General features: G+C 49.1%; 1 protein-coding gene across 3 annotated transcripts in view; it reads left to right on the top strand.

Annotated features, from left to right (window-relative positions):
* The window catches only part of LOC118397627 (gamma-aminobutyric acid type B receptor subunit 1-like), a 301,998-nt gene that overhangs the window by 275,296 nt on the left and 11,935 nt on the right, over positions 1-14,767 (top strand). For all 3 annotated transcript variants that reach the window (XR_008070123.1, XM_052469313.1, XM_052469312.1), the window contains exons 19-21: positions 8,541-8,648; positions 13,219-13,312; positions 14,258-14,385. Coding sequence is in view for 2 of the 3 variants with exons in the window: in XM_052469313.1 (XP_052325273.1) it covers positions 8,541-8,648; positions 13,219-13,312; positions 14,258-14,385 (330 nt within the window). In the remaining variant the exon portion in view is untranslated. The remainder of the gene's footprint in view (positions 1-8,540; positions 8,649-13,218; positions 13,313-14,257; positions 14,386-14,767) is intronic.

The following is a 14,767-nucleotide window of genomic DNA, read 5'->3' as shown; positions in this document are numbered from 1 at the left end:
CTAGTGAGGTAGAGGGTGGTTTAGCAGGTCTATATAGGGTACCAAAGTAGTGGTCTAGTGAGGTAGAGGGTGCTTTAGCAGGTCTATATTGCGTACCAAAGTAGTGGTCTAGTGAGGGAGAGGGGTGGTTTAGCAGGTCTATATAGGGTACCAAAGTAGTGGTCTAGTGAGGGAGAGGGGTGGTTTAGCAGGTCTATATAGGGTACCAAAGTAGTGGTCTAGTGAGGGAGAGGGGTGGTTTAGCAGGTCTATATAGGGTACCAACATAGTGGTCTAGTGAGGGAGAGGGGTGGTATAGCAGGTCTATATAGTGTACCAAAGTAGTGGTCTAGTGAGGGAGAGGGGTGGTTTAGAGGGGTGGTCTAGTGAGGTAGAGGGGTGGTCTAGTGAGGTAGAGGGGTGGTCTAGTGAGGTAGAGGGGTGGTCTAGAGGGGTGGTCTAGTGAGGTAGAGGGGTGGTCTAGTGAGGTAGAGGGCGGTTCTGAGGGGTGGTCTAGTGAGTTAGAGGGGTGGTCTAGTGAGGTAGAGAGGTGGTTTAGAGGGCTGGTCTAGTGAGGTAGAGGGGTGGTCTAGTGGGGTAGAGGGGTGGTCTTGAGGGGTGGTCTAGTGAGGTAGAGGGGTGGTTTAGTGAGGTAGAGGGGTGGTCTAGTGAGGTAGAGGGGTGGTCTAGTGAGGTAGAGGGGGTGGTCTAGTGAGGTAGAGGGGTGGTCTAGTGGGGTAGAGGGGTGGTCTAGAGGGGTGGTCTAGTGAGGTAGAGGGTGGTTTAGAGGGGTGATTTAGTGAGATAGAGGGGTGGCCTAGAGGAGTGGTCTAGTGAGGTAGAGGGGTGGTCTAGTGAGGTAGAGGGGTGGTCTAGAGGAGTGGTCTAGTGAGGTAGAGGGGTGGTCTAGTGAGGTAGAGGGGTGGTCTAGAGGAGTGGTCTAGTGGGGTGGAGGGGTGGTCTAGAGGGGTGGTCTAATGAGGTAGAGGGTGGTCTAGTGAGGTAGAGGGGTGGTCTAGAGGAGTGGTCTTGTGAGGTAGAGGGTGGTCTAGTGAGGTAGAGGGGTGGTTTAGCAGGTCTATACAGGGTACCAAAGTAGTGGTCTAGTGAGGTAGAGGGTAGTTTAGCAGGTCTATATAGGTTATCAAAGTAGTGGTCTAGTGAGGTAGAGGGGTAGTTTAGCAGGTCTATATAGGGTACCAAAGTAGTGGTCTAGTGAGGTAGAGGGGTGGTCTAGTGAGGTAGAGGGGTGGTTTAGCAGGTCTATATAGGGTACCAAAGTAGTGGTCTAGTGAGGTAGAGGGGTGGTCTAGTGAGGTAGAGGGGTGGTTTAGCAGGTCTATATAGGGTACCAAAGTAGTGGTCTAGTGAGGTAGAGGGGTAGTTTAGCAGGTCTATATAGGGTACCAAAGTAGTGGTCTAGTGAGGTAGAGGGTAGTTTAGCAGGTCTATATAGGGTACCAAAGTAGTGGTCTAGTGAGGTAGAGGGGTGGTCTAGTGAGGTAGAGGGGTGGTTTAGCAGGTCTATACAGGGTACCAAAGTAGTGGTCTAGTGAGGTAGAGGGGTAGTTTAGCAGGTCTATATAGGGTACCAAAGTAGTGGTCTAGTGAGGTAGAGGGGTGGTCTAGTGAGGTAGAGGGGTGGTTTAGCAGGTCTATATAGGGTACCAAAGTAGTGGTCTAGTGAGGGAGAGGGGTGGTTTAGCAGGTCTATATAGGGTACCAAAGTTGTGGTCTAGTGAGGGAGAGGGGTGGTCTAGTGAGGTAGAGGGGTGGTTTAGCAGGTCTATATAGGGTACCACACTGCACACTGCCCTAACCCACCTGGACAAGAGGAATACCTATGTGAGAATGCTGTTCATCGACTACAGCTCGGCATTCAACACCATAGTACCCTCCAAGCTCGTCATCAAGCTCGAGACCCTGGGTCTCGACCCCGCCCTGTGCAACTGGGTACTGGACTTCCTGACGGGCCGCCCCCAGGTGGTGAGGGTAGGCAACAACATCTCCTCCCCGCTGATCCTCAACACGGGGCCCCACAAGGGTGCGTTCTGAGCCCTCTCCTGTACTCCCTGTTCACCCACGACTGCGTGGCCACGCACGCCTCCAACTCAATCATCAAGTTTGCGGACGACACAACAGTGGTAGGCTTGATTACCAACAACGACGAGACGGCCTACAGGGAGGAGGTGAGGGCCCTCGGAGTGTGGTGTCAGGAAAATAACCTCACACTCAACGTCAACAAAACTAAGGAGATGATTGTGGACTTCAGGAAACAGCAGATGGAACACCCCCTATCCACATCGATGGAACAGTAGTGGAGAGGGTAGCTAGTTTTAAGTTCCTCGGCATACACATCACAGACAAACTGAATTGGTCCACTCACACTGACAGCGTCGTGAAGAAGGCGCAGCAGCGCCTATTCAACCTCAGGAGGCTGAAGAAATTCGGCTTGTCACCAAAAGCACTCACAAACTTCTACAGATGCACAATCGAGAGCATCCTGGCGGGCTGTATCACCGCCTGGTACGGCAACTGCTCCGCCCTCAACCGTAAGGCTCTCCAGAGGGTAGTGAGGACTGCACAACGCATCACCGGGGCAAACTACCTGCCCTCCAGGACACCTACACCACCCGTTGTTACAGGAAGGCCATAAAGATCATCAAGGACATCAACCACCCGAACCACTGCCTGTTCACCCCGCTATCATCCAGAAGGCGAGGTCAGTACAGGTGCATCAAAGCTGGGACCGAGAGACTGAAAAACAGCTTCTATCTCAAGGCCATCAGACTGTTAAACAGCCACCACTAACAGTGAGTGGCTGCTGCCAACACACTGTCATTGACACTGACCCAACTCCAGCCATTTTAATAATGGGAATTGATGGGAATTATGTAAATATATCACTAGCCACTTTAAACAATGCTACCTTATATAATGTTACTTACCCTACATTATTCATCTCATATGCATATGTATATACTGTACTCTACATCATCGACTGCATCCTTATGTAACACATGTATCACTAGCCACTTTAACTATGCCACTTTGTTTACTTTGTCTACACACTCATCTCATATGTATATACTGTACTCGATACCATCTACTGTATGCTGCTCTGTACCATCACTCATTCATATATCCTTATGTACATATTCCTTATCCCCTTACACTGTGTATAAGACAGTAGTTTTGGAATTGTTAGTTAGATTACTTGTTGGTTATCACTGCATTGTCGGAACTAGAAGCACAAGCATTTCGCTACACTCGCATTTAACATCTGCTAACCATGTGTATGTGACAAATAAAATTTGATTTGATTTGATTAGTGGTCTAGTGAGGTAGAGGGGTGGTTTAGAGGGGTGGTCTAGTGAGGGAGAGGGGTGGTTTAGCAGGTCTATATAGGGTACCAAAGTAGTGGTCTAGTGAGGTAGAGGGGTGGTTTAGCAGGTCTATATAGGGTACCAACATAGTGGTCTAGTGAGGTAGAGGGGTGGTTTAGCAGGTCTATATAGGGTACCAAAGTAGTGGTCTAGTGAGGTAGAGGGGTGGTTTAGCAGGTCTATATAGGGTACCAAAGTAGTGGTCTAGTGAGGTAGAGGGGTGGTTTAGCAGGTCTATATAGGGTACCAAAGTAGTGGTCTAGTGAGGTAGAGGGTGCTTTAGCAGGTCTATATTGCATACCAAAGTAGTGGTCTAGTGAGGGAGAGGGGTGGTTTAGCAGATCTATATAGGGTACCAAAGTAGTGGTCTAGTGAGGGAGAGGGGTGGTTTAGCAGGTCTATATAGGGTACCAAAGTAGTGGTCTAGTGAGGGAGAGGGGTGGTTTAGCAGGTCTATATAGGGTACCAACATAGTGGTCTAGTGAGGGAGAGGGGTGGTATAGCAGGTCTATATAGTGTACCAAAGTAGTGGTCTAGTGAGGGAGAGGGGTGGTTTAGAGGGGTGGTCTAGTGAGGTAGAGGGGTGGTCTAGTGAGGTAGAGGGGTGGTCTAGTGAGGTAGAGGGGTGGTTTAGAGGGGTGGTCTAGTGAGGTAGAGGGGTGGTCTAGTGAGGTAGAGGGGTGGTCTAGTGAGGTAGAGGGGTGGTTCTGAGGGGTGGTCTAGTGAGTTAGAGGGGTGGTCTAGTGAGGTAGAGAGGTGGTTTAGAGGGCTGGTCTAGTGAGGTAGAGGGGTGGTCTAGTGAGGTAGAGGAGTGGTCTTGAGGGGTGGTCTAGTGAGGTAGAGGGGTGGTTTAGTGAGGTAGAGGGGTGGTCTAGTGAGGTAGAGGGGTGGTCTAGTGAGGTAGAGGGGTGGTCTAGTGGGGTAGAGGGGTGGTCTAGAGGGGTGGTCTAGTGAGGTAGAGGGGTGGTTTAGAGGGGTGATTTAGTGAGATAGAGGGGTGGCCTAGAGGAGTGGTCTAGTGTGGTAGAGGGGTGGTTTAGAGGGGTGGTCTAGAGGGGTGGTCTAATGAGGTAGAGGGGTGGTCTAGTGAGGTAGAGGGGTGGTCTAGAGGAGTGGTCTAGTGGGGTGGAGGGGTGGTCTAGAGGGGTGGTCTTGTGAGGTAGAGGGGTGGTCTAGTGAGGTAGAGGGGTGGTTTAGCAGGTCTATATAGGGTACCAACATAGTGGTCTAGTGAGGTAGAGGGGTAGTTTAGCAGGTCGATATAGGGTACCAAAGTTGTGGTCTCGTGAGGTAGAGGGGTGCTTTAGCAGGTCTATATTGCGTACCAAAGTAGTGGTCTAGTGAGGTAGAGGGGTAGTTTAGCAGGTCTATATAGGGTACCAAAGTAGTGGTCTAGTGAGGTAGAGGGGTGGTTTAGCAGGTCTATATAGGGTACCAAAGTAGTGGTCTAGTGAGGTAGAGGGGTGGTTTAGCAGGTCTATATAGGGTACCAAAGTAGTGGTCTAGTGAGGTAGAGGGGTGCTTTAGCAGGTCTATATTGCGTACCAAAGTAGTGGTCTAGTGAGGGAGAGGGGTGGTTTAGCAGGTCTATATAGGGTACCAAAGTAGTGGTCTAGTGAGGTAGAGGGGTGGTTTAGCAGGTCTATATAGGGTACCAAAGTAGTGGTCTAGTGAGGTAGAGGGGTGCTTTAGCAGGTCTATATTGCGTACCAAAGTAGTGGTCTAGTGAGGGAGAGGGGTGGTTTAGCAGGTCTATATAGGGTACCAAAGTAGTGGTCTAGTGGGGTAGAGGGGTGGTCTAGTGAGGTAGAGGGGTGGTTTAGCAGGTCTATATAGGGTACCAAAGTAGTGGTCTAGTGAGGTAGAGGGGTGGTCTAGTGAGGTAGAGGGGTGGTTTAGCAGGTCTATATAGGGTACCAACATAGTGGTCTAGTGAGGTAGAGGGGTGGTTTAGCAGGTCTATATAGGGTACCAAAGTAGTGGTCTAGTGAGGGAGAGGGGTGGTTTAGAGGGGTGGTCTAGTGAGGTAGAGGGGTGGTTTAGCAGGTCTATATAGGGTACCAAAGTAGTGGTCTAGTGAGGGAGAGGGGTGGTTTAGAGGGGTGGTCTAGTGAGGTAGAGGGTGGTTTAGCAGGTCTATATAGGGTACCAAAGTAGTGGTCTAAGGGGGTTGAGGGGTGGTCTAGAGGGGTGGTTTAGCAGGTCTATATAGGGTACCAAAGTAGTGGTCTCGTGAGGTAGAGGGGTGGTTTAGTGAGGTAGAGGGGTAGTTTAGCAGGTCTATATAGGGTACCAAAGTAGTGGTCTAGTGAGGTAGAGGGGTGGTTTAGCAGGTCTATATAGGGTACCAAAGTAGTGGTCTAGTGAGGTAGAGGGGTGGTCTAGTGAGGTAGAGGGGTGGTATAGCAGGTCTATATAGGGTACCAAAGTAGTGGTCTAGTGAGGTAGAGGGGTAGTTTAGCAGGTCTATATAGCGTACCAAAGTAGTGGTCTCGTGAGGGAGAGGGGTGGTTTAGCAGGTCTATATAGGGTACCAAAGTAGTGGTCTAGTGAGGGAGAGGGTGGTTTAGCAGGTCTATATAGGGTACCAAAGTAGTGGTCTAGTGAGGTAGAGGGGTGGTTTAGCAGGTCTATATAGGGTACCAAAGTAGTGGTCTAGTGAGGTAGAGGGGTGCTTTAGCAGGTCTATATTGCGTACCAAAGTAGTGGTCTAGTGAGGGAGAGGGGTGGTTTAGCAGGTCTATATAGGGTACCAAAGTAGTGGTCTAGTGAGGTAGAGGGGTGGTTTAGCAGGTCTATATAGGGTACCAAAGTAGTGGTCTAGTGAGGTAGAGGGTGCTTTAGCAGGTCTATATTGCGTACCAAAGTAGTGGTCTAGTGAGGGAGAGGGGTGGTTTAGCAGGTCTATATAGGGTACCAAAGTAGTGGTCTAGTGAGGGAGAGGGTGGTTTAGCAGGTCTATATAGGGTACCAAAGTAGTGGTCTAGTGAGGGAGAGGGGTGGTTTAGCAGGTCTATATAGGGTACCAACATAGTGGTCTAGTGAGGGAGAGGGGTGGTATAGCAGGTCTATATAGTGTACCAAAGTAGTGGTCTAGTGAGGAGAGGGGTGGTTTAGAGGGGTGGTCTAGTGAGGTAGAGGGGTGGTCTAGTGAGGTAGAGGGGTGGTCTAGTGAGGTAGAGGGGCGGTTCTGAGGGGTGGTCTAGTGAGTTAGAGGGGTGGTCTAGTGAGGTAGAGGGGTGGTTTAGAGGGCTGGTCTAGTGAGGTAGAGGGGTGGTCTAGTGGGGTAGAGGGGTGGTCTAGAGGGGTGGTCTAGTGAGGTAGAGGGGTGGTTTAGTGAGGTAGAGGGGTGGCCTAGTGAGGTAGAGGGGTGGTCTAGTGAGGTAGAGGGGTGGTCTAGTGAGGTAGAGGGGTGGTCTAGTGGGGTAGAGGGGTGGTCTAGAGGGGAGGTCTAGTGAGGTAGAGGGGTGGTCTAGAGAGGTAGAGGGGTGGTTTAGAGGGGTGATTTAGTGAGATAGAGGGGTGGCCTAGAGGAGTGGTCTAGTTTGGTAGAGGGGTGGTTTAGAGGGGTTTTCTAGTGAGGTAGAGGGGTGGTCTAGTGAGGTAGAGGGGTGGTCTAGTGAGGTAGAGGGGTGGTCTAGAGGAGTGGTCTAGTGGGGTGGAGGGGTGGTCTAGAGGGGTGGTCTAATGAGGTAGAGGGGTGGTCTAGTGAGGTAGAGGGGTGGTCTAGAGGAGTGGTCTTGTGAGGTAGAGGGGTGGTCTAGTGAGGTAGAGGGGTGGTTTAGCAGGTCTATACAGGGTACCAAAGTAGTGGTCTAGTGAGGTAGAGGGGTAGTTTAGCAGGTCTATATAGGTTATCAAAGTAGTGGTCTAGTGAGGTAGAGGGGTAGTTTAGCAGGTCTATATAGGGTACCAAAGTAGTGGTCTAGTGAGGTAGAGGGTGGTCTAGTGAGGTAGAGGGTGGTTTAGCAGGTCTATATAGGGTACCAAAGTAGTGGTCTAGTGAGGTAGAGGGGTGGTCTAGTGAGGTAGAGGGGTGGTTTAGCAGGTCTATATAGGGTACCAAAGTAGTGGTCTAGTGAGGTAGAGGGGTAGTTTAGCAGGTCTATATAGGGTACCAAAGTAGTGGTCTAGTGAGGTAGAGGGGTAGTTTAGCAGGTCTATATAGGGTACCAAAGTAGTGGTCTAGTGAGGTAGAGGGTGGTCTAGTGAGGTAGAGGGGTGGTTTAGCAGGTCTATACAGGGTACCAAAGTAGTGGTCTAGTGAGGTAGAGGGTAGTTTAGCAGGTCTATATAGGGTACCAAAGTAGTGGTCTAGTGAGGTAGAGGGGTGGTCTAGTGAGGTAGAGGGGTGGTTTAGCAGGTCTATATAGGGTACCAAAGTAGTGGTCTAGTGAGGTAGAGGGGTGGTCTAGTGAGGTAGAGGGGTGGTTTAGCAGGTCTATATAGGGTACCAAAGTAGTGGTCTAGTGAGGTAGAGGGTGGTCTAGTGAGGTAGAGGGGTGGTTTAGCAGGTCTATATAGGGTACCAAAGTAGTGGTCTTGTGAGGTAGAGGGGTGGTCTAGTGAGGTAGAGGGTGGTTTAGCAGGTCTATATAGGGTACCAACATAGTGGTCTAGTGAGGTAGAGGGTGGTTTAGCAGGTCTATATAGGGTACCAAAGTAGTGGTCTAGTGAGGGAGAGGGGTGGTTTAGAGGGGTGGTCTAGTGAGGTAGAGGGGTGGTTTAGCAGGTCTATATAGGGTACCAAAGTAGTGGTCTAGTGAGGGAGAGGGTGGTTTAGAGGGTGGTCTAGTGAGGTAGAGGGGTGGTTTAGCAGGTCTATATAGGGTACCAAAGTAGTGGTCTAGTGAGGGAGAGGGGTGGTTTAGAGGGGTGGTCTAGTGAGGTAGAGGGGTGGTTTAGCAGGTCTATATAGGGTACCAAAGTAGTGGTCTAGTGGGGTAGAGGGGTAGTTTAGCAGGTCGATATAGGGTACCAAAGTTGTGGTCTCGTGAGGTAGAGGGGTGCTTTAGCAGGTCTATATTGCGTACCAAAGTAGTGGTCTAGTGAGGGAGAGGGGTGGTTTAGCAGGTCTATATAGGGTACCAAAGTAGTGGTCTATGGAGCCAATAAGGTGTCATTTAAGACACGGCCTAACTGACAAGTCCTCCTGTATCCCATGATTCCTTGCAGCACCTGGAGCCGTGGAAACTCTACGCCACCGTGGGGGTGCTGCTGGTCATTGACGTCCTGTCACTCATGATCTGGCAAATAGTGGATCCTCTACACATCACTGTGGAGGTATGAGTCATGACTCAATGTCTCAATGTCCTCTCGATGGCTCCTCTCTTCCCTCTTCTCTCTCTCTTTTGTTCTCTCTATCTCGATGGCTCCTCTCTTCTCTCTTCTCTCTCTCTTTCGTTCTCTCTATCTCGATGGCTGCCTCTTCTCTCTTCTCTCTCTCTTTCGCTCTCTCTCTATCTCGATGGGTCCTCTCTTCTCTCTTCTTCTCTCTCGCTTTCGTTCTCTCTCTATCTCGATGGGTCCTCTCTTCTCTCTTCTTCTCTCTCGCTTTCGTTCTCTCTCTATCTCGATGAGTCCTCTCTTCTCTCTTCTTCTCTCTCTTTCGCTCTCTCTCTATCTCGATGAGTCCTCTCTTCTCCTCTCTCTCTTTCGTTCTCTCTATCTCGATGGCTCCCTCTTCTCTCTTTCGCTCTCTCTCTATCTCGATGGGTCCTCTCTTCTCTCTTCTCTCTCTCTTTCGTTCTCTCTCTATCTCGATGGCTCCCTCTTCTCTCTTCTCTCTCTCTTTCGCTCTCTCTCTATCTCGATGGCTCCTCTCTTCTCTCTTCTTCTCTCTCGCTTTCGTTCTCTCTCTATCTCGATGGGTCCTCTCTTCTCTCTTCTTCTCTCTCTCTTTCGTTCTCTCTCTATCTCGATGGGTCCTCTCTTCTCTCTTCTTCTCTCTCTCTTTCGTTCTCTCTCTATCTCGATGAGTCCTCTCTTCTCTCTTCTTCTCTCTCTCTTTCGTTCTCTCTCTATCTCGATGAGTCCTCTCTTCTCTCTTCTTCTCTCTCTCTTTCGCTCTCTCTCTATCTCGATGGGTCCTCTCTTCTCTCTTCTTCTCTCTCTCTTTCACTCTCTCTATCTCGATGGGTCCTCTCTTCCTCCTCTCTCTCTCCTCTTTTCTCTTTGCTGGTCTCTTCCTCTTCCTGTTTGTTTTCAGAGATGCATCAGCATCGATTAGCTCCTTACTATATCTAGATTAGTCGAAGAATGAGTTTATTGTGAATTTATAAAAATCATATTTTAAAATATAAGGATGAGAGAAAAGGTGGTCCATATAAAGAATATTGTAATCATATCTCAACTACAATGGGCAGGATAGAGTGTATGTGTTTACAATCGATGCTCTGGATAATATATACTTGGCTATAGTGAATCTATAATGAATCTATAAAAATGTGTATATATACAGTACCAGTCAACTGGACACACCTACTCATTACAGCGTTTTCCTTGTTTGTTTTATTATTATTATTATTATTATTTTCTACATTGTAGAATAATAGTGAAGACATCAACACTATGAAATAACACTTATGGAATCATGTAGTAACCAAATATATTTTATATTTGAGATTCTTCAAAGTAGCCACCCTTTTGCCTTGATGACAGCTTTGCACACTCTTGGCATTCTCTCAACCAGATTCATGAGGTAGTCACCTGGAATGCATTTCAATTAACAGGTGTGCCTTGTTAAAAGTTCATTTGTCTATTTTCTTTCCTTAATAATGCGTTTGAGCCAATCAGTTGTGTTGTGACAAGGTAGGGGTGGTATACAGAATATAACCCTATTTGATAAAAAAAACAAGCCCATATTATAGCAAGAACAGCTGAAATATGCAAAGATAAATAACAGTCCACCATTACATTAAGACATAAAGGTCAGTTTATCCGGAAAATTTCAAGCTCTATGTTGAAACTGTCCCTCATGAGGACCGCCACAGGGACGGAGGACCCAGCGTTACCTCTAATATAGAGGATACGTTCATTAGAGTGACCTGTCTCTCATGAGGACCGCCACAGGGATGGAGGACGCAGCGTTACCTCTAATATAGAGGATACGTTCATTAGAGTGACCTGTCTCTCATGAGGACCGCCACAGGGACGGAGGACCCAGCGTTACCTCTAATATAGAGGATACGTTCATTAGAGTTACCTGTCTCTCATGAGGACCGCCACAGGGACAGAGGACCCAGCGTTACCTCTAATAATATAGAGGATACGTTCATTAGAGTCACCTGTCTCTCATGAGGACCGCCACAGGGACGGAGGACCCAGCGTTACCTCTAATATAGAGGATACGTTCATTAGAGTTACCTGTCCCTCATGAGGACCGCCACAGGGACGGAGGACCCAGCGTTACCTCTAATATAGAGGATACGTTCATTAGAGTTACCAGTCTCTCATGAGGACCGCCACAGGGACGGAGGACCCAGCGTTACCTCTAATATAGAGGATACATTCATTAGTTACCTGTCCCTCATGAGGACCTCCACAGGGACGGAGGACCCAGCGTTACCTCTAATATAGAGGATACATTCATTAGTTACCTGTCCCTCATGAGGACCGCCACAGGGACGGAGGACCCAGCGTTACCTCTAATGTAGAGGATACATTCATTAGAGTTACCTGTCTCTCATGAGGACCGCCACAGGGACGGAGGACCCAGCGTTACCTCTAATATAGAGGATACGTTCATTAGAGTTACCTGTCTCTCATGAGGACCGCCACAGGGACGGAGGACCCAGCGTTACCTCTAATATAGAGGATACGTTCATTAGAGTTACCTGTCTCTCATGAGGACCGCCACAGGGACGGAGGACCCAGCGTTACCTCTAATATAGAGGATACGTTCATTAGAGTTACCTGTCTCTCATGAGGACCGCCACAGGGACGGAGGACCCAGTGTTACCTCTAATATAGAGGATACGTTCATTAGAGTTACCTGTCTCTCATGAGGACCGCCACAGGGACGGAGGACCCAGCGTTACCTCTAATATAGAGGATACATTCATTAGAGTTACCTGTCTCTCATGAGGACCGCCACAGGGACGGAGGACCCAGCGTTACCTCTAATATAGAGGATACGTTCATTAGAGTTACCTGTCTCTCATGAGGACTGCCACAGGGACGGAGGACCCAGCGTTACCTCTAATATAGAGGATACGTTCATTAGAGTTACCTGTCTCTCATGAGGACTGCCACAGGGACGGAGGACCCAGCGTTACCTCTAATATAGAGGATACGTTCATTAGAGTTACCTGTCTCTCATGAGGACCGCCACAGGGACGGAGGACCCAGCGTTACCTCTAATATAGAGGATACATTCATTAGAGTTACCTGTCTCTCATGAGGACCGCCACAGGGACGGAGGACCCAGCGTTACCTCTAATATAGAGGATACGTTCATTAGAGTTACCTGTCCCTCATGAGGACCGCCACAGGGACGGAGGACCCAGCGTTACCTCTAATATAGAGGATACGTTCATTAGAGTTACCTGTCTCTCATGAGGACCGCCACAGGGACAGAGGACCCAGCGTTACCTCTAATATAGAGGATACGTTCATTAGAGTTACCTGTCTCTCATGAGGACCGCCACAGGGACGGAGGACCCAGCGTTACCTCTAATAATATAGAGGATACGTTCATTAGAGTCACCTGTCCCTCAGAAATTGCAGCCCAAATAAACACTTCACAGAGTTCAAGTAACAGAAACATCTCAACATCAACTGTTCAGAGGAGACTGTGTGAATCAGGCCTTCATGGTCGAATTGCTGCAAAGAAACCAATACTAAAGGACACCAATAAGAACAAGAGACTTGATTGGGCCAAGAAACCAGGAAATGTGGAAATCAGTGGAAATCTGTACTTTGGTCTGATTAATTCAAATTTGAGATGTTTGGTTCCAACCTTCGTGTCTTTGTGAGACGTAGAGTAGTTGAACAGATGATCTCTGCATGTGTGGTTCCAACAGTGAAGCATGGAGGAGGAGGTGTGATGGTGTGATGGTGCTTTGCTGGTGACACTGTCAGTGATTTATTTAGAATTCAAGGAACACTTAACCAGCATGGCTACCACAGCATTCTGCAGCGATACGCCATCCCATCTGGTTTGGGCTTAGTGGGACTATCATTTGTTTTTCAACAGGACAATGACCCGACCCAACACACACCTCTAGATGACCTGGCCTCCACAATCACCCAACCTCAACCCAATTGAGATGGTTTGGGATGAGTTGGACCACAGAATGAAGGAAAAGCAACAAACAAGTGCTCAGCATATGTGGGAACTCCTTCAAGACTGTTGGAAAAGCCATCCTCATGAAGCTAGTTGAAAGAATGCCAAGAGTGTGCAAAGCTGTCATCAAGGCAAAGGGTGGCTACTTTGAAGAATCTCAAATATAAAATATATATTTAGATTTATTTAACACTTTTTTGAGTTAATATATGATTCCATGTTTGTTATTTTATAGTTTTGATGTCTTCACTATTATTCTACAATGTAGAATGTGTAGGTGTGAATTAAACGTTTTGACTGGTATGTGTGTGTTCATTATCGACCTAAGGATATAGTATGTGTCCACGAGGCATGTGTATACTGTAGACATGACAATAGTGCAGTAGCCTTAAAGATATCCCTCTCTTAGTTTTTCCATGAATCTATAAAACTGTGGCTGAATAGAGGGAGGAAAGTCATCAGAATTGAACCTGTACTATTACTTTGTTTGTTACTGTTTTATGCGTCTGATATTTAAAGTACAGTAAGTTGAGGGAAATATTCTTCTTCTTCTATTTGTCTGAGTAGAAGTTTGTGAGAGAGGCCCCTAAAGGAGACCTGGATGTTCTGATCCAACCTCTGCTGGAACACTGCAGCTCAGACAAGATGAATACTTGGCTTGGTAAGGAAGGAGGGAGGGAGGGAGGGAGGGAGAGGGGAGGGAGGGAGGGAGGGGAGGAGGGGGCGAGAGGGAGGGGAGGGAGGGAGGGAGGGAGGGAGGGAGGGAGGGCAGGAGGGGGAGAGGGAGGGGGAGGAGGGGGGAGAGAGGGAGGGAGGGAGGGAGAGGGAGGAGGGGGAGAGAGGGAGGGAGGGGGGGGAGGGAGGGAGGGAGGGAGGGAGGGAGGGCAGGAGGGGGAGAGGGAGAGGGAGGGAGGGAGGGAGGGCAGGGAGGGAGGGGGAGAGAGGAGGGAGGGGAGGAGGGAGGGGAGTGAGGGAGGGGAGGGGAGGAGGGGGAGGAGGGGAGTGAGGGAGGGAGGGAGGGGAGGAGGGAGTGAGTGAGTGAGTGGAGTGAGTGAGTGAGTGGTGAGTGGTGAGTGAGTGAGTGAGTGGTGAGTGAGTGAGTGAGGGGAGTGAGGGAGGGGAGGGAGGGAGGGAGGGGAGGGAGGGAGGGAGGGGGAGAGAGAGGGAGGGAGGGGAGTGAGGAGGGGAGGGAGAGGGAGTGAGGGGAGGGGAGTGAGGGAGGAGGGGGAGAGAGAGGGAGGGAGTGAATGAGTGAGTGAGTGAGTGAGTGGTGAGTGAGTGAGTGAGTGAGTGATTGAGGAGGGGAGGGAGGGAGGGTGAGGGAGGGGAGGAGGGGGAGAGAGAGGGAGGGAGGGAGGGAGGGAGGGAGGGAGGGAGACTACTCCTGTACATTGAACCCATCTGTCAATCATCTTACCTTGGACCTGTGCTGGAGCTACTGCTAGTGCATTGAATACTAAAAACCGATTGAATAAATGTTCTTTCTTTCTATCTTTCTTTCCTTCGCTCCCTCCCTAGGGGTGGTGTATGGTTATATATATATATATCTCTCCCTCCCTAGGGGTGGTGTATGGTTATATATATATCTCTCTCTCTCCCTCCCTAGGGGTGGTGTATGGTTATAAGGGCTTGCTGTTGCTCCTTGGGATTTTTCTGGCTTATGAGACCAAGTCTATATCAACAGAGAAGATCAACGACCACCGTGCTGTGGGCATGGCCATCTACAACGTCTCAGTAAGTCTTTCTGTGTCTGTGTGTGTCTTTGGCCAGTGTCTATATCAACAGAGAAGATCAATGACCACCGTGCTCTCTTGTATCTCTCTCTCTCTTTCTCTCTCTCTTGCTCTTGTCTTCTCTCTCTCTCTCTCTCTCTCTCTCTCTCTCTTCAATTCAAGCTCTTGCCTGTCGCTCTGTGACAACATACAAAGTGAACTCTCTCTCTCTCTCTCTCTTGCTCTTGCCTTCGCTCTGTGTCTCTCTCTCTCTCTCTCTCTCTCTCTCTCTCTCTCTCTCTCTCTCTCTCTCTCTCTCTCTCTCTCTCTCTCTCTCTCTCTCTCCATGACTCTCTCTCTTTTTCCCCCACCCTTTTTTTAATGCTGTGACAATGCCTGGCTCT

The sequence above is a fragment of the Oncorhynchus keta genome, chromosome 19, assembly GCF_023373465.1.
Source record: "Oncorhynchus keta strain PuntledgeMale-10-30-2019 chromosome 19, Oket_V2, whole genome shotgun sequence".
Classification (NCBI taxonomy): domain Eukaryota; kingdom Metazoa; phylum Chordata; class Actinopteri; order Salmoniformes; family Salmonidae; genus Oncorhynchus; species Oncorhynchus keta.
This window is presented reverse-complemented; position numbering and strand designations above follow the sequence as displayed.